The sequence below is a fragment of the Podarcis cretensis genome (assembly GCF_951804945.1).
Source record: "Podarcis cretensis genome assembly, chromosome: 11".
Taxonomy (NCBI): Eukaryota; Metazoa; Chordata; class Lepidosauria; order Squamata; family Lacertidae; genus Podarcis; species Podarcis cretensis.
The window spans coordinates 63,641,662-63,666,130 of record NC_137180.1 but is presented as its reverse complement, the minus strand read 5'-3'; the positions used below and the strand labels follow the sequence as shown (position 1 = coordinate 63,666,130).

Genomic DNA, 24,469 nt, shown 5'->3' with positions numbered 1-24,469 from the left:
GGCTGCATAAGTACCTCTGGGGCTGCCTTATAGTGAGCCTTTGGTCCATCTTGGCCAATGTTGCTTATTCTGGCAGTTACTCTTCCAAGTTCTCAGGCAGGGCTATTTGCTTAGCTCAAGTAAATAGGGTTCCTTTTAACTGGAGATGTTTGTGACTAAGGACCAAACTTGATAGCATGTTTATTGCATGATTGCATTTAGCATTTCTGCATTTACAGTCATACCTCGGGTTGAATATGCTTCAGGTAGAGTGTTTTCAGGTTACGCTCCGCGGCGACCCAGAAGTAACGGAACACGTTCCTTCCGGGTTTCGCCGAAACGCAACCCATGAATGCACAGACGCGTGTTACGTTCTACTTAGGATGCGAACGGGACTCCGGAACGGATCCTGTTCGCATCCAGAGGTACCACTGTATTTATTTTAAGTAGCAGCCCACTGGTTAAGCTGAGCAGAGTAAACCAATGTGGATTTACCTCTCCTCCCCTCAACCCAATAACCCCTTCCCAAAATGTTCTGTATGCCTTGGGAAGAAATGTTCCATTGGCACAAATGGAGGGTTCTCCCACCTCATTCCAGCTGAGTTTTATTGCAATAGGGTGATTTTCACTGCCGTTGCAGCATGGAGAAAATAGTTAGCATCATCCATGATTTCAGCTCTGCTAGGAAGTCTCCCCACCACCACCATGGGGTTAAAAAAGAAATAAATAAATAAGCACACATATCATATGCTAATTGCAGTCCTGAAATGAAAATTATGTCTAGTTTAGCTCTCAGTCCCAAGCATCTCCCGTTAAAGGAATGCTGTGACCCCAGTGCTGATCACACACAAATCCCATGAGGCCATGTTTAAAATTCTAAAACTAGATAAATTCATTACAGTAATGCAGTTAACATTGCATCTAGCTTGACCTTGAACCTCAGACAGTCTGCATGTAAATCACATGCTGTTAACCACTGAGGGCCAAAACTGATATGTCACTTCATGTTGCATCTTTCTTTTTAAATTGCTAATGGTGGAGGCAGGAGCCCTGATTTTCACCAGAAGAGGAGGATTAGCTTTTTTCTCCCCTACTGCAATCCCAACAAGTTGCCTCCATGGAAGCTTTTCTCCTGGAGCTTATAGCAGGTACAGGTCAGGATCATGTTTTGGTTTTTATTTAAAAAAAAAACAAAAGAGCAGAAAAAAGAGTTTTAAACCCTCCACTTGCACCAAGGTGCTAATTAAAAATGTTCCTGTTTAATTGCTAATAACAATTAAAAAGCCAAAGCTGCGACAACAGTAATATTCCTATCATTATGGCTGATTTGACCCTGACGCATTGCATTTTCTAAAGCAGAGGAGGGCAGACCTGAGGCTTGAGGGATATCGTTTGTGTGTTTTTTCTAGGACCTTAGTAGCCATCATTTGGTATGAAAGAAATACATTTTGGATTAAATAATTCTGAGCCCAGAAATTTGCTTTAAGTCCCAGAGGCACACAAGAATCCCTTCCTAGTTACCCCAAGCTTCCCTCATTTCAACAGTACAATTAAGGCAGATGGAGTCATTTTGTTACTCCTATTATTAAACATTTGAGAGTCAGAAATTATTGATAATCTGCTGTAAATCATGCAGACACACCAGTAAATCCTGATCTACCTTCCACCCCCTCCTCCAAAGGCTAACTGGAAGCTGGGAGGAGAAAATGTAAGGTGAATACTTCCCAGGTGAGTGGGTGTTGACCTAGACAGTATATTAGAAGCTATCCATACTTGTGTATCTGTTCACATTGGGGACCAAAAGCATACACCTAGAGCGTGTCAAAAATATTTTTGTTGAAGTGTGGGTTTCCTTCTGGTGTCTGGGTCCTAGTACCCTTACCAGCTAAGTTTCTATCCTGTGTGTATACAGCCAGCCTCTTGGCATTGGATTCTCATTCTGCTGCACAGCAATAAAATAGAGGCTTTCAGGAACAAGCTGCACCTTCCTTCACCTAACCTTTTAGCCACTCTGCATTTGCTCTCCCATTTTTGCGTCTCCCATTTTTCCTCTTCTGAAAGCGAGACACCGCTGTGCTTCTTAGGGGGCTCTCTTGGCTTTGATTAGCTACTATTGAAGTTTTCACGCAGGCTCTGCTCTCCTTGGGCACAGCAGGTGGCCTCTGCCTTCTCTTAAAGTTCTGCTGCTCTGCTCCTCAGCTCCCAAAGTTAAAACATGTCCATCTGGTTTCGCTCCTACCACAAATGCGCACTAACAAATTTGTGGAGTGCTTTCTCTGTTGAACGATCGTAGGGTATCCTGCCAGGGTAGATAATGAAACTAGATGACCTTAATAATAATTTAAATAATAATTTTATTATTTATCTCTCCACACTTCCAACACCCAACAGTAAATGACATAGTTGTATCCAGTGCTCATTTTTCTCAAAAAAGAGGTGCCAAAAACTGAGTTCCGGCTGGAAAAAAGCCCTGGTTGTAAAGCATGAGGTGCCTTGTATTCCGGTGCTACTGGAAGGAATTTTTTTATTTTGTTTTGTATTCCAGTGTTACTCAAAACCTATATCTCTGAATAAGGTACAGCAATACACAGATCATTTATAAGTGTGAGTCTGGGAATGGAGAATTAGGTAAGCACAGGGTTTAAGAAACACAACCCAATTATTCACTGAAAGGGAATTTGTTGCCCTACCTGTTCCAGTAATGCAGGCTTGTTTGATCAGTTTTTGGTCTAATAGAAATTTATGAGCACTGAAAAGAAGGTAAAGGATTTTAAGATTTGCCCCATTGGGCATAATGGTTTTCCTACTTGGAAACCGGAAGGGACTTAACTTTCACAAATACTTCTCTCCCTGCTCCTCTGGATTTATTGGATGCACTCTTTTATGCATAATTGTGGGTGCTCAGCACAAAATTATAACCGATGATGGCATTCCAGCTTATTGTGCTTATTGGAGCACAACTGCTTAAATTTTGTTGGTTTTGGTTTCTGCATTTTTACCCAGTCTTTCAGCTTTTACCCGGTCAGCTTACAAGGTTTCAGAATAAAATACATAATGAAAATCTACAACCACGAACAAACAAAAATTCACAGTAGTCCACAGTAGTCCACAGTAGTCCTAATGAAACAGTAGACATACTCAGACAACTAAAACTGGAGTTAAGCCTGCCTCAGTAGCCCCACTGGGATCCTCAGGGTGGTTTACAGAAGAAGAATAAAGTCACAAGCCATTTTTAATGATGCCGCGCTAGAATGACTTGCAAACAAAATGAGTTTGCACTCCATACTCTTATGTGAAACATAAGTTTTTGGGAAATAATGTGCCTTTAGTACTGTAAACCATAATACAGGGCCTAGTTAAATCCTGCTATCCTGAAACTTGCTTTCTTTGAGCACAGTGGTTTCTGTGTTCCAGTCACAGTTCTGCTGCAAGAATCATGGGATACATTGTGAATTCTGAATGACTGAACTGGCTGTGTTACAGAACTTCTGCATTCTTTCTTTGGATCTTCCTCCCAAATCACTGAAACTAGTGTTTGGACCTTTATGTGCTTCTGTTTAGTCATTTTCCCAACTCCCCACAACATCTGGAAGCTGAATTGCAGTGCTCTATAAAATTCAGAGGAGTACCGTGAGTTTTTTATATGCCTGTTGCCTTTGTCCATGGAGTTTTCTTGGCAGGGATACTGGAGTGGCTTGCGGGTTCCTGCTCCAGGTGTATCACGTTTGGTCAAAACTCTCCACTATGACCTGTCCATCTTGGGTGTCCCTGCACGGCATAGCTCATAGCTTCTCCGAGTTATTCAAGCCCCTTCGTCACGGCAAGGCAGTGGTCCATGAAGGGGCAGTGATCCATGAAAGGTCCGTATAGTTAAAGCCATGGTTTTCCCAGTAGTGATGTATGGAAGTGAGAGCTGGACCATCAAGAAGGCTGATCGCCGAAGAATTGATGCTTTTGAATTCTGGTGCTGGAGGAGACTCTTGAGAGTCCCATGGACTGCAAGAAGATCAAACGTATCCATTCTGAAGGATATCAGCCCTGAGTGCTCACTGGAAGGACAGATCGTGAAGCTGAGGCTCCAAGACTTTGGCCACCTCATGAGAAGAGAAGACTCCCTGGAAAAGACCCTGATGCTGGGAAAGATGGAGGGCACAAGGAGAAGGGGACGACAGAGGACGAGATGGTGGGACAGTGTTCTCGAAGCTGCAAACATGAGCCTGACCAAACTGCGGGAGGCAGTGGAAGACAGGAGTGCCTGGCATGCTCTGGTCCAGGGGGTCACGAAGAGTCGGACACGACTAAACGACTAAACAACAACAACCATGATTTTACTTCAAGGAACTAAACCCTGGTACATACTGTTTGCTGTGTGTGCACACAAGAGTGTGTGGGATGGCCACACAACCTTTCATCCAAACCCACCATTGTCATGTGACTCCTGGTGGGTTGCCCTGTTAGGGTGTGAAACCTAAGACGCTGGCAAGTTAGCAATGTCATGTGACTTTAAGTAGTCAAGCTCGTTAAGTTGTTAAGTTGCTCAGTATATAAAGAGTGTTTGTTTTCTGTGCCTGTGGGGCGTGAAGCAAAAATGTCTGAAAGCTCCGGAGGTGTTTCTGTTATCTTTCTGCAATAAACCTGTCTTTGGAAAGACAGGCTTCCCTGTGTCGTTATTTCTTTGCTGCTGAGACTCTGAAGCTTGTACTGCAACAAGAATCTCTGCACTGGACTTAATTAATGCTCTGCAAAGAGAACTGTTGCTGGTTGCGCAGCGGAAGCGTTTACTGGACCAGTACACAGACTCTCTTAGGTTATGGGTTTTCTACGTTTCTACAGCTGTATTGTGTGCAGAGAAAGTGAAAGCAGCTTTCGGATGAGAGAAGACTGGCTTGGTCGTAAATCCAGCTCTTAAAGGAACTGAGAGGCTGCAGAAAGTTGAGAGAGCTGCGTAAGTGAAGATTTACAGCTTCATTAGCTGCAAAAGGCTAGCTTGACCTCCCGTTGTGTTTTTGTTTTGTTAATAAAACCAGAAGACGGTGGTAGGTCGCTAGTGAAGAGACGGAGGGAAAAAAGTTTAAAAGGCTTCAGAGGAGGCTGGAGGCGTCTGAAAAGTGAGTAAAACAAATCCCAAGGGGAAAGAGAAGCAAGGGCACACAGAGGGAGTAGCAGCCGACCCCAAGAATGGCAGTGGAAAATTTCCAGGTTCCCTTTACAAAGTTGAACTCTGCTAATTACGTGCAGTGGTCTAAGAGGGCTCAAGTCTGGTTGGAAGCCAAAGAAGTGTGGGCTGACTATGTCCAGAGGCGAAAGCCGTTTGTGGCTGTTGCAGCAGATGCCACAGCAGAGCAACAGGCTGCTGCACATGCTCAGAACAGGGAACATGATAAAATGGACACTAAAGCTAGATGCATGTTGATGGTATCGATAGACGATTCCCAATTACCTCATGTGGAAAATTTAAGGTCTGCATTTGAAATTTGGGAAGCTCTTAGGCGAATTCACCATAGAGCCACCATAGAGCGTGGGGGAACTAGCAGGCAGAGCTGTAAGAAAGCCTCACAAGTGTCTGCTATGGCCAGCAAGTCATGTTTTCGATGTGGCAGCAGGTTTCATTTGATAGCAAAGTGTCCAGAAAAGCAACAGGAATTTCAACAGTCCAAGGTCAGTTTCCGGAGCTACAGGGGAAGACGAAGTGAGAACTACAAAAATCAACGATCCAGAGGGGGAGCAGGTGCTGATAAGGGACTATCTGCAATGGCAGCACAACAGAGTCCTAAAAGGAGCCAACAAACCTTGAAGTGGTTAATTGACAGTGGAGCAAGTCACAATTTAGTTCCAGCGACATCTAGTGGCAGCTTGATGAACTGCAAGACATTGCCAGTTGCAAAAACTGTGACTATAGCAGACAATAGTAAACGAGAAATGAACCTTAAAGGCATAATTTATGTTAATTGTTTGCAAACTAACCTTCCTGTTTTCGTTCTTCCAGGAATGAAGAATGGACTTTTGAGTGTGTCATGCCTGGTAAAAAGTGGTTTTAAGGTTGAGTTTGAAAATGATGTGTGCACCATTTCGAAACAGGGGAAGAAGCTAGTTAAAATTCCCTGTGAGGATGGGCTTTTTGTTTTGGATGAAGAGCAGTTAGCAGCAGGTAGATGTTCAACAGGTGAAGCGCAAGCTAAGTGTGTAAATAAGGCTCCTCATACAGGTTGTGCACATCTACTACACAGAAGGTTAGCTCATATATGCTTTAAGTATGTAAGCAAGATGCCAGATTTAGCTGAGGAGTGTAACATTAAACCCTGTCCAAATTTTCTGGATTGTTGTGCTTGTAAACATGCTAAGGTTAAGACATGTAACTATCCTAGATCTGATAGAGTAAGCAAGAAACCCTTTGAACTTGTGCACACAGACGTGTGTGGCCCTATGCCAGTCAAATCGCTTGGAGGTGCGAGATTTATGCAAATTTTGGTGGATGATTTTTCAAGGGCTAGTTGGGTTTTCTTTCTGAAAGAAAAATCACAAGCAGCTTCCATCCTGATGGATTGGATTGAAGAAGTCGAATGTAAATTTGACACCAGGGTGCGTAAAATACAATCAGATCGTGGTGGGGAATATGTGAACCACACGCTGGAGACGTGGTTAAAAAGGAAAGGTATAGTTCATAGACTTACCAATCCCTATTCACCACAGGAGAATGCAGTTGCCGAAAGAAAATTTCGAACATTACAGGAAGCCATTACTGCTTTGCTGTTTGATTCTGGACTTCCACAGCGGTTTTGGGCTGAGGCTGCACTGTATGCGAATTATACTTTTAACAGAGTGTACAATAGCACAGTAGGCAACACTCCTTACTTCATGCTATTTGGGAAAAAACCAAAAATTGATCATCTAAGAGTTTTTGGATGTCGTGCTTATGTGCTGGTGCCTAGGGCACAACGTAGGAAAGGCGATCCTAGATCTAAAGAAATGCTTTTCTGTGGTTATCAAGCAAACACAAAAGGTTGGAGATTTGTGAATGTAGAAGGCAATCAAACAAAAATCACAATCAGCAGAAGTGCGGAATTTTGTGAACAGGATGGTTGGAATAAAATTCATGGAAATCCTGACATACTATTTGATGTTGTGAACAGTAACAATGAAACTCAGGCCCCAGGGCAGGTATTAGTTCCAGAACAGGCTGAGGAATTTGAGTCTGAGGACGAGGGTGAGAGATCGTCTAGTTCACCCAAGTCTGTAAAGTCAGAATCTTCTAGCTCTAAAAGTTCACCCGTACAACAAGAGAGACGTGTAAAGTCAGAATCAGAAAGTTCTTCAACTACTAGTGACAAACAGGTGACGACTAGTGATTCTGGGTCAGAGGGGGAAACTGAAGGAACATCGCAGGAACTGTTAAGGCGTTCCAAGCGTGCCAACAAAGGTATACCTCCTGAAAGGTACCAAGCTATTAGTGTTTGGGCTGGTTTGGCAAACTGCGAACCTGAAAGTTTTGAGGAGGTTGAGCAATTACCCCAGGAGGAGGCCAGTAGGTGGCGTGAGGCCATGCAAGAAGAGTTGAATTCTATGAAAGAACTGGGTGTGTTTTCCATCACCAAACTGCCAGAAGGTACCAAGGCAGTAAGTTGTAGGTGGGTGTACAGGATAAAGACAACAGCGATGGGGAAACCAGAGTACAAAGCAAGGCTTGTAGCTCGAGGTTTTACGCAAAGAGAGGGGTTACATTATTCCGAAGTCTATGCACCCACTTCAAGGAGTGAAACCCTTCGGGCACTATTAGCAGTTGCTGCTCAGAAAGGGTTCAAAGTGAATCAATTTGATGTCTCTACAGCTTATCTTCATTCAGACTTGGCTGAAGAGCTCTATATGGAGCTACCGCCAGGATTGAAAGTTGGTAAATCAAATCAGGTATGGAAACTACATAAATCTATTTATGGACTCAAGCAATCTGCTCATAATTGGAATGAGTGTTTGAATGACGTTTTGGTAGGCATTGGTTTTAGCAGGAGCAAGGCTGACAATTGCTTATATTTCAGAGGTTCAGGAGATGCTCAAGAATCTTTGCTTGTTTATGTAGATGACCTGATTTATACTTCAAAGACAGAAGAACAAGTAAAAAAACTAGCCAAAGAGTTAAATAAACACTTCAAAGTTAAGAATCTTGGTGATGTAAAGGTCTATCTTGGTGTTCAGATAGATAGGACCAAAAGTGGCAGTTTTCTACTGAATCAAAAAGGCAAGATATTGCAAATGTTGAAAAAGTTTGGCATGACGGAGTGTGCAGGTGTTAGAACACCAATGGAAATGGGTTTTGTAAAAGACAATGAGTTCAAGGATAGTGCTGAATTCAAGCGTGCTGAAGTCTTTCAGTCAGCACTGGGAAGCTTACTTCATCTTTCGCAATGGAGTAGACCAGACATTGCTTACGCTGTTAACTTACTCAGCAGAGAAGCTTCAAAACCTAGTGTAAATGCATGGAAAGGAATTCAAAGAGTGTTAAGATATTTACAATACACCAAAGATTTTTGCCTTGAATTATCTTCTGAAGGACAAGCACAGATTACTTCTTGGGCAGATAGTGATTGGGGAAATTTAAAGGATAGAAAATCAGTGTCTGGCTGTGTAATAAAATTTGGTAACTCTCTGATTGGGTGGAGATCCAAGAAACAGAACCTGATTGCTTTGTCGTCAACAGAAGCTGAGTTCTGTGCCTTATCTGAGTTATGTAGAGATCTAGAATTTTACAAATGCTTGGCACAAGAGATGTATGAAAAGGCCATCACTCCAATCACTGTATGGGGTGATAATCAACCGTGTCTTAAGTTAGCACAAAATGGGCAGTTTAAAGGTCGTACAAAACATTTGGATATCCGCTTTCAAAATGTTTGTCAAACGGTAAAAGCAGGAATTGTTAAATTAAATTACTGTCCCAGTCATGAAAATCAAGCTGATGGTTTTACAAAACCGCTTGGGTTTCAGCGGCATGAAAACTTTTGTGAAGAAATGGGTCTGAAGTAATTTTGTTTTTGTATTGCCAGCGAGAGGGGGTGTTAGGGTGTGAAACCTAAGACGCTGGCAAGTTAGCAATGTCATGTGACTTTAAGTAGTCAAGCTCGTTAAGTTGTTAAGTTGCTCAGTATATAAAGAGTGTTTGTTTTCTGTGCCTGTGGGGCGTGAAGCAAAAATGTCTGAAAGCTCCGGAGGTGTTTCTGTTATCTTTCTGCAATAAACCTGTCTTTGGAAAGACAGGCTTCCCTGTGTCGTTATTTCTTTGCTGCTGAGACTCTGAAGCTTGTACTGCAACAAGAATCTCTGCACTGGACTTAATTAATGCTCTGCAAAGAGAACTGTTGCTGGTTGCGCAGCGGAAGCGTTTACTGGACCAGTACACAGACTCTCTTATGCCCAAGGGTGAATGTGTCACTTGAGCAAAAAAAAAAAAAAAAGATTACTCATCCCTGCTTTTAAGCATCTTGGGACCCCAGATCCTAGTATCATGAGTAAGTCATGTCTCCCTTGTTCACTTTTTTCCCAAAGTGGAAAGTCGCAAATGTTTTATCTTTTTGTTTGCCCTTTTATACCCCTTTCCCAACACTCCAGTATCATTTTGAGATAACTTGACTAGAACTGGAAGTCAGGTAGAAGTGGAAATTTCTAGTCTTCTGCCCTTGGATCCCTAGAAGAAGGGTAGAGGAGTATGCATGAGCCAGAGACTTGCCTCTGCTTGTTCTGGATCCTTCAAACCACAGTTTAAAGAATCCTCTGAACTAAACCTTTATCTTTTCTTATCTTTATCTGTGTGCTTCATAGGTATCGGGTATTGTAGCGACAATTTCTTCTAATAGTAGAGGGTCTTCTTCCTTGCCAGAATATGCTGTTCAGACCTGTTAGTGTAGTTCATGAAGGTCTTGCCTGTAAAGCGAAAGAGGAAAGAAATTGTGTGCTGTTTAAATTATTTCTTTTTAAAAAAGAAAAATAACTAAAGGTTTTATGGCAGAGTCTTCAATGGCTTGCTTTCAGTAGTTTATTTCTTGCTACCCGCTATCCTTCTTGGTCTGCTTTCGGAAAGCTACAGGCAACAAAGGCAAAGGCTTGGGTGTTTCCTCAATCTGCAGTGTTAATGACCTGATTTATGCCATGAAAAGGGCACAAGCACCCCCTTATTATTTATGAGGGAACCCATGCAGGCAGAAAACAACAGAATGGGTTTTCACAGAAGTATTCCATTGTGCACAATGGGGCTCATTCCCTAGAATGGAACATTAGGATTGGAGCTCACCCCAAAATTGGAGCACGTTTTGGGTTGCTCGTACTTCATAAATATTTAGGGTTGAATCCAGTGAAATAATTTCACAAGCAGAACACTGCGGTCATGGTGGATAGCTCCATGAAGTGCATGGAAGGAATAAGGAGAATTCCATTCTAAGGCTCATTATGAAAGGAATGGAAAATAAAACTGACAGTGCAGTAGAACCTCTACTTACAACCTCCTCTACTTGGGCCCGATCCAAGTTGCGACCACAACAAACCCCGAAGTAAATACCAGGTTTGCTGCGATTCACGCGTGCGCAGAAGTGGCTTCTGCGGGTTGCAGATGCGCAGAAGCGGCTGCCGCCGTCTGCACATGTGCAGAAGCACCTTGCTGCCGAATGTGCCTGTGCACAACGGCGCTTCTACCAGCAACCCAGATCGACTTACGGACGGATCTTCGGAACAGATTACGTGCTTAAGTAGAGGTTCCACTGTATAATAATTGTGTTCACGCTTGGAATACTGGTGTATAGTTTTCTCACTTCACCTCAGAAAGGATATTTGTATAATTAGAAAGATTCAGGAAAGTGCATCAAAAATGATCAAGGGGTGGAGCAACTCACCTATAAAGAAAGATTGTAGCATAGATTGGAACATTTTAGTTTGGAGAAAAGATAAGAGGTGACATGATAGAAGTTTATAAAATTATTCAGCACATGAAGAAAGTGGCTAGAGAACAGCTTTCCTCCCTCATAGCACTGGAACTTGTGGACAACCAAGGAAACCGAGTGTTGGAAGATTCAGGACAGATAAAAGGAAGCCCTTATTCACACAGCACATAGTTAAACTATGGAACTCCCTGCTACAGGAGGCAGTGATGGCCACTAACCTGAATGGCTTTAAAACAGGATTAGGCAAATTCATGGAGAAGAGGGCTATCAATGGCTACTAGCCAAGGTGGCTGTTCTCTGCATCCACAGTCGGAGTCAGCAATGCGTCTCAATACCAGTTTCTAGAAACCACAGGCAGAAAGAGTGCTCTTGTGCTTGAATCCTGCTTTTGGGTTCCCCACAGGCATCTGGTGCCACTGTGAGAACTGGGTGCTGGACTAATGGGCCACTGGCCTGATCCAGCAGGCTCTTTTTACATTCTTTTCAGCAAGCCTTGTGTGACCATTTCAGGTGGGCCACGGTGCTTGCAACATTCAAATTCCCTGACATTGTACTGTGATCCTGGCTGGGTCAAGAGCTTGGATTGCACAGAATAGATTTGTCCCCTTACGGAAGAGTGGATGCTTCTCTCTCTCAGCCCCCAGGATGACACACTTGCAGACACGAGCGTAGACATGCGTGCTTTAGACAGTGCAACAGCACATGTAGTGCCTCCCAAGTGATTCCTTCCACGGTATGTCAAGGCTGAGACGTACTGGAGAGGCTGGGAGGCATCTTCCTGAAATGCCTCATCTTCTACCCGCCAGAGTGCATGTCGGTTGAGTCACTGGCAGTTCTTGTTCCTTATTTTCCCTGCAGAAAGGAGCAGACAGAAGATGCCGTCACTGCTGTTTGCTTCTGTTCCCAGCATTATAGAATCCTAGAATCCTAGAGTTGGAAGAGACCACAAGGGCCATCGAGTCCAACCCCCTGCCAAGCAGGAAACACCATCAGAGCACTCCTGACATATGGTTGTCAAGCCTCTGCTTAAAGACCTCCAAAGAAGGAGACTCCACCACACTCCTTGGCAGCAAATTCCACTGTCAAACAGCTCTTACTGTCAGGAAGTTCTTCCTAATGTTTAGGTGGAATCTTCTTTCTTGTAGTTTGGAACCATTGCTCCGTGTCCGCTTCTCTGGAGCAGCAGAAAACAACCTTTCTCCCTCCTCTATGTGACATCCTTTTATATATTTGAACATGGCTATCATATCACCCCTTAACCTCCTCTTCTCCAGGCTAAACATGCCCAGCTCCCTTAGCCGTTCCTCATAAGGCATCGTTTCCAGGCCTTTGACCATTTTGGTTGCCCTCCTCTGGACACGTTCCAGTTTGTCAGTGTCCTTCTTGAACTGTGGTGCCCAGAACTGGACACAGTACTCCAGGTGAGGTCTGACCAGAGCAGAATACAGTGGCACTATTACTTCCCTTGATCTAGATGCAATACTCCTATTGATGCAGCCCAGAATTGCATTGGCTTTTTTAGCTGCCGCGTCACACTGTTGGCTCATGTCAAGTTTGTGGTCAACCAAGACTCCTAGATCCTTTTCACATGTACTGCTCTCAAGCCAGGTGTCCCCCATCTTGTATTTGTGCCTCTCATTTTTTTTGCCCAAGTGCAATACTTTACATTTCTCCCTGTTAAAATTCATCTTGTTTCTTTTGGCCCAGTTCTCTAATCTGTCAAGGTCGTTTTGAAGTGTGATCCTGTCCTCTGGGGTGTTAGCCACCCCTCCCAGTTTGGTGTCATCTGCAAATTTGATCAGGATGCCCTTGAGTCCATCATCCAAGTCGTTGATAAAGATGTTGAATAAGACCGGGCCCAAGACAGAACCCTGTGGCACCCCACTAGCCACTCTTCTGACTGCAACACATTGAATGTGTGTTGATGAAAGGGTTCCTTCTGCCCCCAAAGAGCTGCTTTGTGGCCACTTGTGATGATACGTTCTGAGGCTAAACATGCCTGTCCTCCTCCGCTTTGTCTTTTCCTAGCTGCTTTTGGTAACTTGCATTGGAAAAGGGTGGGGGCCTTGAAATATTTTTGTTTACTGGGGCCAAGCCCAAAATTTACTAGAACAGGAAACCAGCAGCCATAGACATCTCCTGAACGCAGTTTGAGGGAGCATGGTGACTGGAATTACTTCAGAGCCACTTCTGAGCAGTTACTGGAGCTTGGGGACGTGGCAGTCAGCAGAAATTAAATAAAACGGTGTGTGGCTTGGAAAATTAATAGGGCTGCACTTGGAGTTTTCAGTCCATTCTTGCTAAGCACTGCGGAAGTAACAAAAACATGAAGTCTCCACTTGATTTGCCCCTGTGTAGTTCATACCCCACAGGTTAAGTGAAGTGTCATCGGAGCAGAAGAGCATCCGCAGACTCCTGAAAACAAAGGAGTTAAAAGCTGTTGCATTAGTTGGTGTCTGGTTCTGGCAGCAAAGATGGGCTACAGGGCTTGGGGAAGTACAGTGGTATCTCGGGTTAAGTACTTAAAATTGTTCCGGAGGTCTGTACTTAACCTGAAACTGTTCTTAACCTGAAGCACCATTTTAGCTTATGGGGCCTCCTGCTGCTGCCGTGCCACCAGAGCACGATAACTGTTCTCATCCTGAAGCAAAGTTCTTAACCTGAAGCATATGTAACCCGAGGTACCACTGTAATGTCTGGCCAAGTCTGGCAGAAGAGATGCAGAAATAAAAATATTTCATGCAGTTGGGAGGAGAAGCATTTGTGATTACTCGCAAAAAGTCAAAAGTGAATGAAAATACAGTTTTTGTTAAACATGTAGCCTTAGTGCAGCCTGCGCAGGCTGTGGCTGATGTCAGCTGCCGTCCAAAACACGGAGGGCACCAGGCTGGTGAAGACTGCCCCCCCTTTTTTTAAAGGCAGAACTGGCAAGTTACCAGCTATTAAGAGGCTGTGTTGCTTTAATCGTACAAAAGGGAACACTGCATGTGAGAAAACTGCATGTGATGAAGAGCAACAATTGCAGAACACAATCTAAGCTAAAGTACCAATAATGTTGGGTGTGTTGGAGTAGTCCTGTTGCTTTTCAGAGTGGCTTAAAATGCTCTACTGTCATAATCACACTTTTCTTCAAGCATATTCTGTGCAAAGCTCAGGGGCTTGATGCTGGAAGAAGGGTTGGTTGGTATTATGGTTGTGGCATTTTGGAAAAACCATTTCACTCCGTTTCTCATATTGTTGGCAGGGAATCTGTTGCTTATGCACTCTGCCTCTTTCATAATCCTCTTGCAATCAGAGTCTGCCAAGTCAGGTACCTTTTTGCATGAAATGGAGCTTGGTATATATGGAGTAAAATGGGGGATGAGATTGAATGTTGCCACCCTTACAAAAAAGACATATTCTAATTTTCCTCCACGTTGAGGTCAAGAGTGGTGCTTCCGTTGGCAATATTCCTTGAATTTGTAATCCACAAATCATGCATCTACACACAAGATTGTCTGTTTAGTTTCTGGTGGGGGGAAATGAATAGGTTTTGTCAGTCTGCTCTAATTTCAGACCTCAGCTTAATTCCTGAAGAGTAGCCATGGTTTGTTGGTAGCAAGAAAAGATAAAAAGTGTTCCAGCTCCTTAGGAACTGACAGGCCTATTGTGACATGAGCTTCAGGGCAGCAGCTTACTCTTTCAGATGTTTTTAAAAGAATTAAGATCATTCATAGCTTTGAAGTTGGCACTGAATGGATTTTAGAACATTTTAAATCAGCAGTGGAATTCTGTGTCTCGGTAGCATGTGTTAGGGGATTCCATGGAATAATATATCCTAGAATGCAGTGTCTCATGGATATTGTGCAGATTGCATGGAGGAAAGAGTCTTCAGTCTTTTTTTCTTGAAGAGAACTTTAGAGCAATAAGAAAAGCACCTAAACAAGCCTCAAACAAAGGGTTAGAAAGTGAAAATTCTGTCTTTGGTGATTGTAGTCGAGAACCTCGCAAGATCCAGTGCCTTTGTTTCTGTGTGTTCTACATAGAAGAGCTTCTTGGTGGATTGTGCCCAGTCAAAACCTATTTATATGCACAAGCATTTTAAAGTTTTGAGATGGAATTAGTATGCCTTGATTCTTTTATCTGTCTCCATATGTTTGGTGAATATCCTTTTTTGTTTATGGTATATTGTAGTTTTCATAGGTATAGATGAAGAGCAGGTAAAAGAATAACAGTGATTAGTTACTAAATCATCATCTCCTTGACATAACAGTAATGTCAGTCCGTTGGGGCCAACTCTGTGTTAAGTGTTGACATCTTCTAGGAATCAAAGTGAATCAACCAAAATATTTTGTACAGGCTGTTTACCACCTTTCACAGCTTAATGGGTTTCGGACATGACCAGCATGGAGTGTATTTGATCTAGTGACCTTGAGATGTAACTGCCCCCACTCCCAGTATTCTGTTTGCAGCCTCCTGGTTGATCCATAGAAGATCCCAATGTTTTTAAAAGACAGCAACCTTAATTCAAAGTGAACTTAAAGTATTTGGACTCTAACCTCTTGAATATAAATCAAGTATGCTTTTCCTGCCTCGCCAAACGCAAAGACCAATATGTTGTCCCAGCTCTAATTTAAAGGGTAGAAAACATTAATGATGTGATATCTTCCCTTGTTCAAACATAGCTGATGGTTTTCCTTTTCTTCCAACAGGATCCAACAGCAGCCTCTATATCTGACAGAGACTGTGACACGAGAGAGGGAGAAACTGTAGCTATGAATTACAAACCATCCCCCCTACAAGTGAAACTAGGTAGGTTTTATGCATCTGGGCATATATTGAAGGAGCTCTGTGGTTTGGGTACTTGGCTATGGCAGTTGCACATACAGTGGCACCTTGGTTCTCAAACTTAATCCGTTCCGGAAGTCCGTTCCAAAACCAAGGTGCACTTTCCCATAGAAAGTAATGCAAAACAGATTAATCCATTCCAGACTTTTAAAAACAACCCCTAAAGCAGCAAACATGAATTTTACTATCTAATGAGACCATTGGTCCATAAAATGAAAGCATTAAACAATGTACTGCAGTCACACAATCAATCAGTAGCATAATGGGGTTCTACACAGTCGCAAAAACAAAAAAAAGAGCTGCAAAAACAAAAACGCAAAATAAATAGCAAAAACAGCATAACGCTCAAAACGGAACTGTGGCACTCAAATCGGAAGCGTAAGACTCAAAACGGAGCACGTTCAGCTTCCAAAAAAAGTTCACAAACCAGAACACTTACTTCCGGGTTTGTAGTGTTTGCGTTCCAAGTTGTTTTAGTACCAAGGCGTTTAAGAACCAAGCTACCACTGTACTTAATTTCCTAGAACTTGTCTCCATTTTGTTTTCCCCTTCTCTCTCTGCCTCTCAGGGCAAATGTACACTGGTAACATACACTTGTTTCGCCATCATCTCTTTCCTTTAAAGAAACCTTGGAACTGCATGTGAGAGTTGGGGGGGGGGTAAAGAACAGAACTCTTGGTACCCACACTAAGCTGCAATTCTCAGGATTTGGGCTAGAGGAGTCCATGACAATTCATCTTTGTATGAAGCCAGTATGATTTAATGGTGTACACTTTCTCCTCCCCCACATAAGAACCCTGTTATACCAAAGACCTAGTCCAGTATCCTTTCCCCTCACAGCTTAGAAACCAGCAAGTGGGACAGGGGGACAATAGTCCTTCTCCTACTGCTGATTCTCAGCAACTGGTATTCAAAGGGGTAATGCCTTTGATCCTGAAGGTGGAATACAGCCATCATGCCCAGTAGCCATTGAAAGACACATTCTGTTAGAATTCCTGCTCCATGATTGCAGTCATGGGATTGTTATCTTTCACATGATGGTGTATGTTTTGACTCCACAGAGTGAGAAGAGACCGAGACAGGACGTTTGTGTTACTGTTTTCCGTGAAGTGGGACTATTGTCCCTTGTTCTTTCTCTTTGCTGTCTGATGCTAGAGAGAGAGGGAGCCATGTTGCAGTGCTCCGTATGTGTTTATATGTAAATAAAGTAGATTAGCCAAAATGCTGAGTCGCTGAGGTCTGTCACGCAAGATGTGCAAACTCTGCGGATCCCTAAATGTGCCGGTGTCGGTTGGCATCGGTTGCTGTGATGTTTGGGCTGAAGAAAGCTTTTGAAGCTCCCGAACGAACGACCAGGAGGGAGAGAACATGCCAGTCGGGCATGTGTCTCTACCAGTGTCCTACTCAAGTGTAGGACAAACTCCTGACACATTCTCCATGAATCTGTCTAGTTCCCTTTTCAAACCATTCATATTTTCCATCTCCTCATATCATGGTGAATTCCATAAAACTATATACCATGAGAAGAAGTACTATCTTTTGTCCGTCTGACTGACTGATCAACCAACCAACCATTCAGCTTCACTGAATTACCCCAGATTCTAATATCATAGGAGTGGAAGTGGTGCCACTGATAAAGTTATGCACCGCTTGATTGGAAAAAAACAAACAAACCTCAATGCGGTTTACCAAAAGACAAAACACTTAAATTGATAAGCATTCACAGCCATACTATAAGGCACCCAAAAGTTGAAATACTAAAACAGACTAAAATTACCTCAACTTTCTAAGCATCTGGGTAGACTCGTCAAAACAAGAATGTTTTAAGCAGGTGCCAGAAAATACAGTTAAGGCGCTTGCTTGATCTCAGATGAGCAGGGAGTTCCAAAGTGCAGCTGCTGCCACACTAAGCGATAGAGTTCTTACAAATGCAACCATGACCTACTATTGGAAATTGATGTACCATGCAAAAGGCATATACAGTGGTGCCCCGCAAGACGAACGCCTCGCAAGACGGAAAACCCGCTAGACGAAAGGGTTTTCCGTTTTGGAGGCGCTTCGCAAAACGAATCTCCCTATGGGCTTGCTTCGCAAGACGAAAATGTCTTGCGAGTTCCTGCGGGGTTTTTTCCCCCTTTTTTCCCCCTTTTCCCCCTTTTCCTAAGCCCTAAGCCGCTTATCAGCTGATCCGCTAAAAGCCGCTAAACCGCTAATAGCGCTAATCCGCTAAGCTGTCAATGGGCTTGCTTCGCAAGACGAAAAAACCGCTATACGAAGAGCCTCACAGAACGGATTAATTTCGTCTTGCGAGGCACCACCATAAATAGATATGGCGGAAAATGTTTGTCTCTAGTTGCTGTGGGTCACTGATAATATTGCAACCTTGAAGACACCTTCTTCTTTGAATGCCTTCTTCTTGTTACCCATATCGGTAGGATTTTCCCTGTTGCTACTTTGTGGCTTCTGTTTGGTCATCACCCCTCCCCCCATTTATTTCTACTGTTATTCTGCTCTTCTGCAGGCCTTCCAATGGCCTCCCCTCTTAGGGACTGATAATTTTATATTGTCTGTTTGCTTTGGCATTTGTGCTTATTTTGGGTGACAGGTCATTTTTAAGGATAGGCACCTTGTCATTTGTTTGGGAAGTTATATGGTAAATGGTAAATGACATAGCCTTCGGAGTTAGAGGCAAGAGGGCTCATCTGAACAGATGCAAGGCATGAAATTAATAATGGCAAGCCAATGAAAACATGTCAGAGCTGGGAGAGGACAAAAGGTATCAAAATCCTTCTATAATAACAAACGTCTTTGAAAGTCCGTTTTGTAGAGCAGCAGACTTGGGGGCGGGGAGCAATTCCCAGAACTGCACAAACTGTTGTTAATGAAGCTTATGCAATCTTAAGTAGACCTTCTGGTTTCTAATGAAATCTGTTGATTCCTGGTCACCTCTACTGAATTCTTTCTCTTGACTGTGTTATCTGCACTACAGGTACTTTAAAAGTGTTTTGATTGTCTACACAGTGTGAGTAAAGCACCTCTTTTAGTGGTGATGGTCATACCAGAACAAGAGCTGGAAAGCTGTAACTAAATGTGTATGTACATTGCAAGAAATTAATATTACTAAAGCCCTGGTCTGTTTGCTGTGTCCTTCATTTCCACGTGTCACCAGGAGCTGTGTTAACATGTGAAAACCTTAAAGCCATACAGTCTAGAAACATATTTGTTTCAAAATGAAAGCCAAAGTTCACACATTTCAAGCAGATAGTTGTGCACTGAGCTGTCCGGTTCAGAATTGTGTAGGCACATAATTCCTCTTCCCTCCCATGAAGTGGTTGTGTTAACTCCAGGCTTCAGTGACCTCAGGTTAATGGATTGTCTCTGCTTTTCAGAGGCTGCCTTTGCGGATGTCAAAGGAATGATATGTTTGGGGAAGTAGAAAGGAGGCGGCAGAGACTGACTTGCACATGTCATATGGTGGTCTTGTCTATTGAATGGTATTGATCCATCAGGGGTACTAAATTACTCTGCTGACTGGAAGAGGAAATAAGGGAAGGAAATACTAATCATTGTCCATTCAGAAGGTGACACAGTTCCAGCATTCAAGATAATGGCCTCATGTTCATGTCTTGATAGTTTGAAATCTTGATTGATGCATGCCTGACTTGGGAAAGGGAACGTGCACCCTCCTCCCTGCATCTCCCAGTTTCCCAGAGCAAATGCTATTTTCCCTCAAGAGTACCTATGCGTTTGGCCTTTATGGGAAATAGAATAACCACCACAACTGTATCAAAGAGCAGGTATTTGAGCATTGCTATGAACCCACCGACCACCACCCCACTCCCTGAAAAACTCAATGAAATGCTAATAACATAAGAAAAACCTCTGGATCAGGCCAGTGGCCCGTCTAGTCCAGCATCCTGTGCTCACATAGGCCAACCAGGTGCCTATGGGAAGCTAGCAAGCAGGACCTGATTTTACAACAGCATTTTCCCCACAAGACATTCCCAGCAACTGGGATTTAGACATGGAGGCAGAGCATAGACATCATGGCTAGTAGGCATTGATAGTCTTTTACTCCGTAATTTTTGTCTAATCCCTTTTCAAAGGCATTCAGGCTGGTGGTTAAATAATGCCTTTGAACAGCCAGAGTAAAGTTCAGAAATGGATTTGATATCATAAGAAACCTGTAATGGTCCATCTGGTAACAAAAATGTGAAACATCAGGAAAATCAACCTGCTTATTTGAAGATTAAAAAAGGTAAAGTGACCCCTGACCATTAGGTCCAGTCGTGGCCGACTCTGGGGTTGCGGTGCTCATCTCGCTTTACTGGCCGAGGGAGCCAGCGTACAGCTTCAGGGTCATGTGGCCAGCAGGACTAAGACGCTTTTGGCGAACCAGAGCAGTGCACAGAAACGCCGTTTACCTTCCCGCCAGAGCAGTACCTATTTATCTACTTGCACTTTGACGTGCTTTCGAACTGCTAGGTTGGCAGGAGCAGGGACCAAGCAACGGGAGCTCACCGCCGCAGGGATTCGAACCGCCGACCTTCTGATCGGCAAGTCCTAGGCTCTGTGGTTTAACCCACAGCGCCACCCACATCCCTATTTGAAGATTAGGCAACCACTGTATCACCAAACTTAAAAATGACACTGGGGAATTGCAGGCCTCTCTGCATGATATCTATGGGACGCAGGTGGCACTGTGGGTTAAAGCCTCAGCGCCTAGGACTTGCCAATCGAAAGGTCGGCGGTTCGAATCCCTGCGGCGGGGTGCGCTCCCGCTGCTCGGTCCCAGCGCCTGCCAACCTAGCAGTTCGAAAGCACCTCCAGGTGCAAGTAGATAAATAGGGACCGCTTACCAGCGGGAAGGTAAACGGCGTTTCCGTGTGCGGCTCTGGCTCGCCAGAGCAGCGATGTCACGCTGGCCACGTGACCCGGAAGTGTCTCCGGACAGCGCTGGCCCCTGGCCTCTTAAGTGAGATGGGCGCACAACCCCAGAGTCTGTCAAGACTGGCCCGTACGGGCAGGGGTACCTTTACCTTTACCTTTACTGCATGATATCTGCGCTCAGTGAATTGCACTAGTAAAGCTAGATTACAGATCACCTTACGAATAGGTAACTGTCTAAACAAGAATCAAAGAAAGGTAAGAAGACTACCTTCACAATGGTGGGAAGTGAACAATTACACACCCACCCATTTGCATCCCCTTTGGGATTGCTGCATTCTGCTTATAAATCATCTGGAGTTAGATTGGGCAGTAAAATAGTAAAGTTTTTGCTGGCATGAATTATTAAGTATGCCAAAACCTTGAAAAGACACAAAGAAGGGGGCAAAATACACCGGTACATACAATTTCTGGATATGCTGTGGACATATTCAGAATTTTTATGAAATTCAGTTTTCCAGGGTCAGCATCAGGTCCCCCATAAGGCATAGTGAGGCAGCTGCCTCAGGCAGTGGCATGTTGGAGGACGGAGCTATGTGCCCTTTGCAACCTCTACTTCACATTAATGCACAAGGTATGGAATTTGCTGCCGTGTGATCGGCACTGCCTTCGATAGCTTTCAGAAGGAATCAGACATATTTGTGGAGAATAGGCAGTATCTGCAGCTATTAGTCACAAGAGCTAAATGGAACGTTTTAGAGTTGGTATAAGTGGAACCTGCAACATAATACTGCTGTGTAGAGTGCTGGTGTTCAGAACTCAGCCGTTCCATCCAGTTCCACCCCAGCCCACTCTCCCCCTCCCATCTCTGACCCAGTTTCCAGCCCTCCCCGCCCCCCACCCAGCAGTGGGTCAGCATTCCATAGCACTGAGTGTGCTCAATCCTTGTTAGGCTGTTTTGGTTTCTACTTTTCTTTTTCTAAATAAATGACTGGAAAAATCAATGCCATTTGTGTGGTATCTCTTGTTGATTTCTTGAGTACTGAAATTTCCCTAGCATCTTCCGTAATGGGGCAATTAATGCTGATTAGCTATTTTTGGGCTCAGGCTTTCTGGGCGGATTCTTCTGAAGGATGCTATAATTTACCTGCTTGGCTTCTAGCTCCTGTCTCTAAAGCTGCAGCTCTCCTTGTCCTCAGATTTAAACAGGGACTGTTCTCTTCCATTGAGGGACTCTTAATTACCCTTTAACCCTTTCTCTTCCTTTACGGCCGAGAATAAGTATCTATAGAAGCCAGAATGCTTCCCCATCAACGAAAAGTGCTATCTCTCGTGGGTGGACTAGACGTGAATGGAACAAATTTAGGGTTCCCTATGTTGCTTAGGGCTTTATACTGTGTACATTCTTAGATTAGAAGTGGGGGATTTGTGGCCCTCCTGATGTTGCTAGACTGCAACGTCCAGCATCCCTTACTGTTAGTTATGCTGGGAGCTGAATTTCCGCGATATTTGGAGGCCCTAACTTACAGCTTCTCTGCTCCAGTTCATAGAAGCAACCTGCTTGCTTTCTCCTCAAAAGAGCCTGTGCTGTCCCTGGAAGCAGTTCCCACAGCCCTGAGCAGTGAAGCAGAAATCCAATTTTAGCATCTTTTGTTCTGCTTCTTACTTTATTACCTCCATAGGCTTGTTCAGACATCAGTCATGCTTGCATACAAGATGCTGAAAGCACTTACCTGTGGCAGTGCTCCATGTGGAATAGGAAATTATGGAAAACTTTAAATTTATTTATTTATTTTATTTTATTTATTGAATTTATATACCGCCCTATACCCGGAGGTTCCTGTGGGTTGTTGTTTTTTATTTTTTGAATACAACGTACCTGGCACAATTGCTTAAGTTTCAAAAGGCTCAGGAACTTGTCCCTTGTATATGAAGCCTCTGACATGCTCCTACCGGCCTTCTTTGCACATCATGATAATTACCCTTACTGCTCAGGTCCCTGGACTGAACCCAGACTATGGTTTGCTTTTGTTCCAAACAAACCACAAGGAGTAAGCCAGAAGTAAACAAAGAACAAATATTTGGACCCAGATGGCATGTCATAATACGGCTTGTTTGAGCTACACAGGAGCCACACAGACTGGGGGAGCTGTGCAGGGACCCAAGTGGCACATTCCCAATTGTATCGTGGTTTTTGTGGTGAATTAACCAGGCCACTGAAACAACCTGTGTTTAATTGTACTGTCAGAAAGAGACGGGGACGTTCTGTCCTCGGAGCTCCTCTTCTCCCCACCCTCAATCCAACAGTCAATTTCCTTGGTATCTCCTTACCTTCATTTTTTTTTTTTTATAAATATTTTATTAAATTTTCAAAATACATAATACAAGATCCCTACACCAAAAAACCAGAACAAATACACCAAGAAACCATATAGAAAGAAAGAAATAAAAAATAAAAAATAAAGAAGAAAAAAGAGAAAAATATAACCATATCTCCTTACCTTCATGACAAGAGTAACCACCTACAGCTACCAAATATTCCCAAGCAAGGCAACAAAGCCAACCTTGCTGTCTCCATTGCATCCCTATTATACAATGTGGCTTGACAAAAGCTCCAAGGGCCAGATAGGGAGTCCTGGAGGGCCACATTGGGCCCTTGAGCTTAAGGTCACCCACCCCTGACCTTAGGTCACCAGAATGCTCTCCTGTTGCTTTAATTTATATTGCGCAGTGAATTGTTCACAGAGTGACTCACAGGAAATCTCAAAATACAGCAGCTTAAGCAAGATGTCTGTGTGAGCGGGCATGAGCTCATACTAAAACCCAGGCACCTGCGAGCTTGCGCTTTGTGCTGTTGTCTTTTGTTCATGCACTCTGGTGCACAGTCCAGCCTTCATGTGACGTAGTTTAGGCCTTTTAACTCTCCTGCATCTCCATTTATTTAGGTTTTTAGGCAGCAAATCCTTCCTGATCCAGGGGAGGTTGTGGGAGAGCCTGGCTTTCTGAGGAGGCCTCAGCTCTTGTGAAGAAGAAGAAGAGAAGAGTTTGGATTTGATATCCCGCCTTTCACTCCCTTTAAGGAGTCTCAAAGCGGCTAACATTCTCCTTTCCCTTCCTCCCCCACAACAAACACTCTGTGAGGTGAGTGGGGCTGAGAGACTTCAAAGAAGTGTGACTGGCCCAAGGTCACCCAGCAGCTGCATGTGGAGGAGCGGAGACGCGAACCTGGTTCCCCAGGATTACGAGACTACTGCTCTTAACCACTACACCACACTGGACCTACAAGCACCATCATCATAGTGTTTAAATGCTACTCCTTGTGTGAAAAAGTGTTGCAGTATAGCATGCACACTTTTCCTGGGTGATAAATGTTCCTTTTCCCTCCCAGAGCATTGTTAAGAGATAACTGCTCCTGTGGAGTTGCATTGTGGGGCTGGTAATGGTGTTCTCCCTTCCTTATGACAATGGCGCTATGCTTCAATCTGGGTTTTTTCTATTGTGTTTGTCACTTTAATGGAAACATAGTTAGTCGTCTTGAATGCTCCTTAATGGAAAGGAGAGGGTGGAACACAGGTTTATTCATAATAAATGATCGGTGGAATACTGCAAGCTTATCTTGTTCACTCTTCCAATGGCCCTGGGAGGGCTTGTTCTTGTTATCCTACTGTTTGCAGCAGCTGGGCCATGAGCACTGCCGTTTTGTAGGAACAATTTGCAGGTGACCGTAATCAGCTCCCATGGACAAATCCATAAAGCCCATGGTCAGGGTCAGACCAGAGGTCCATTGCACAGTATTGTCTGTACTGATTAACAGTAGCTTCTTTCCTTGCCCTCCTTGGAGATGCTGGGGGTTAAAATTG

General features: G+C 43.7%; 1 protein-coding gene across 2 annotated transcripts in view; it reads left to right on the top strand.

Annotated features, from left to right (window-relative positions):
• FAM219A (family with sequence similarity 219 member A) overlaps positions 1-24,469 on the top strand; it is a 64,953-nt gene that overhangs the window by 25,527 nt on the left and 14,957 nt on the right. For both annotated transcript variants that reach the window (XM_079995154.1, XM_079995153.1), the window contains exon 2: positions 15,587-15,686. In XM_079995154.1, the coding sequence (XP_079851280.1) occupies positions 15,587-15,686 (100 nt within the window). The remainder of the gene's footprint in view (positions 1-15,586; positions 15,687-24,469) is intronic.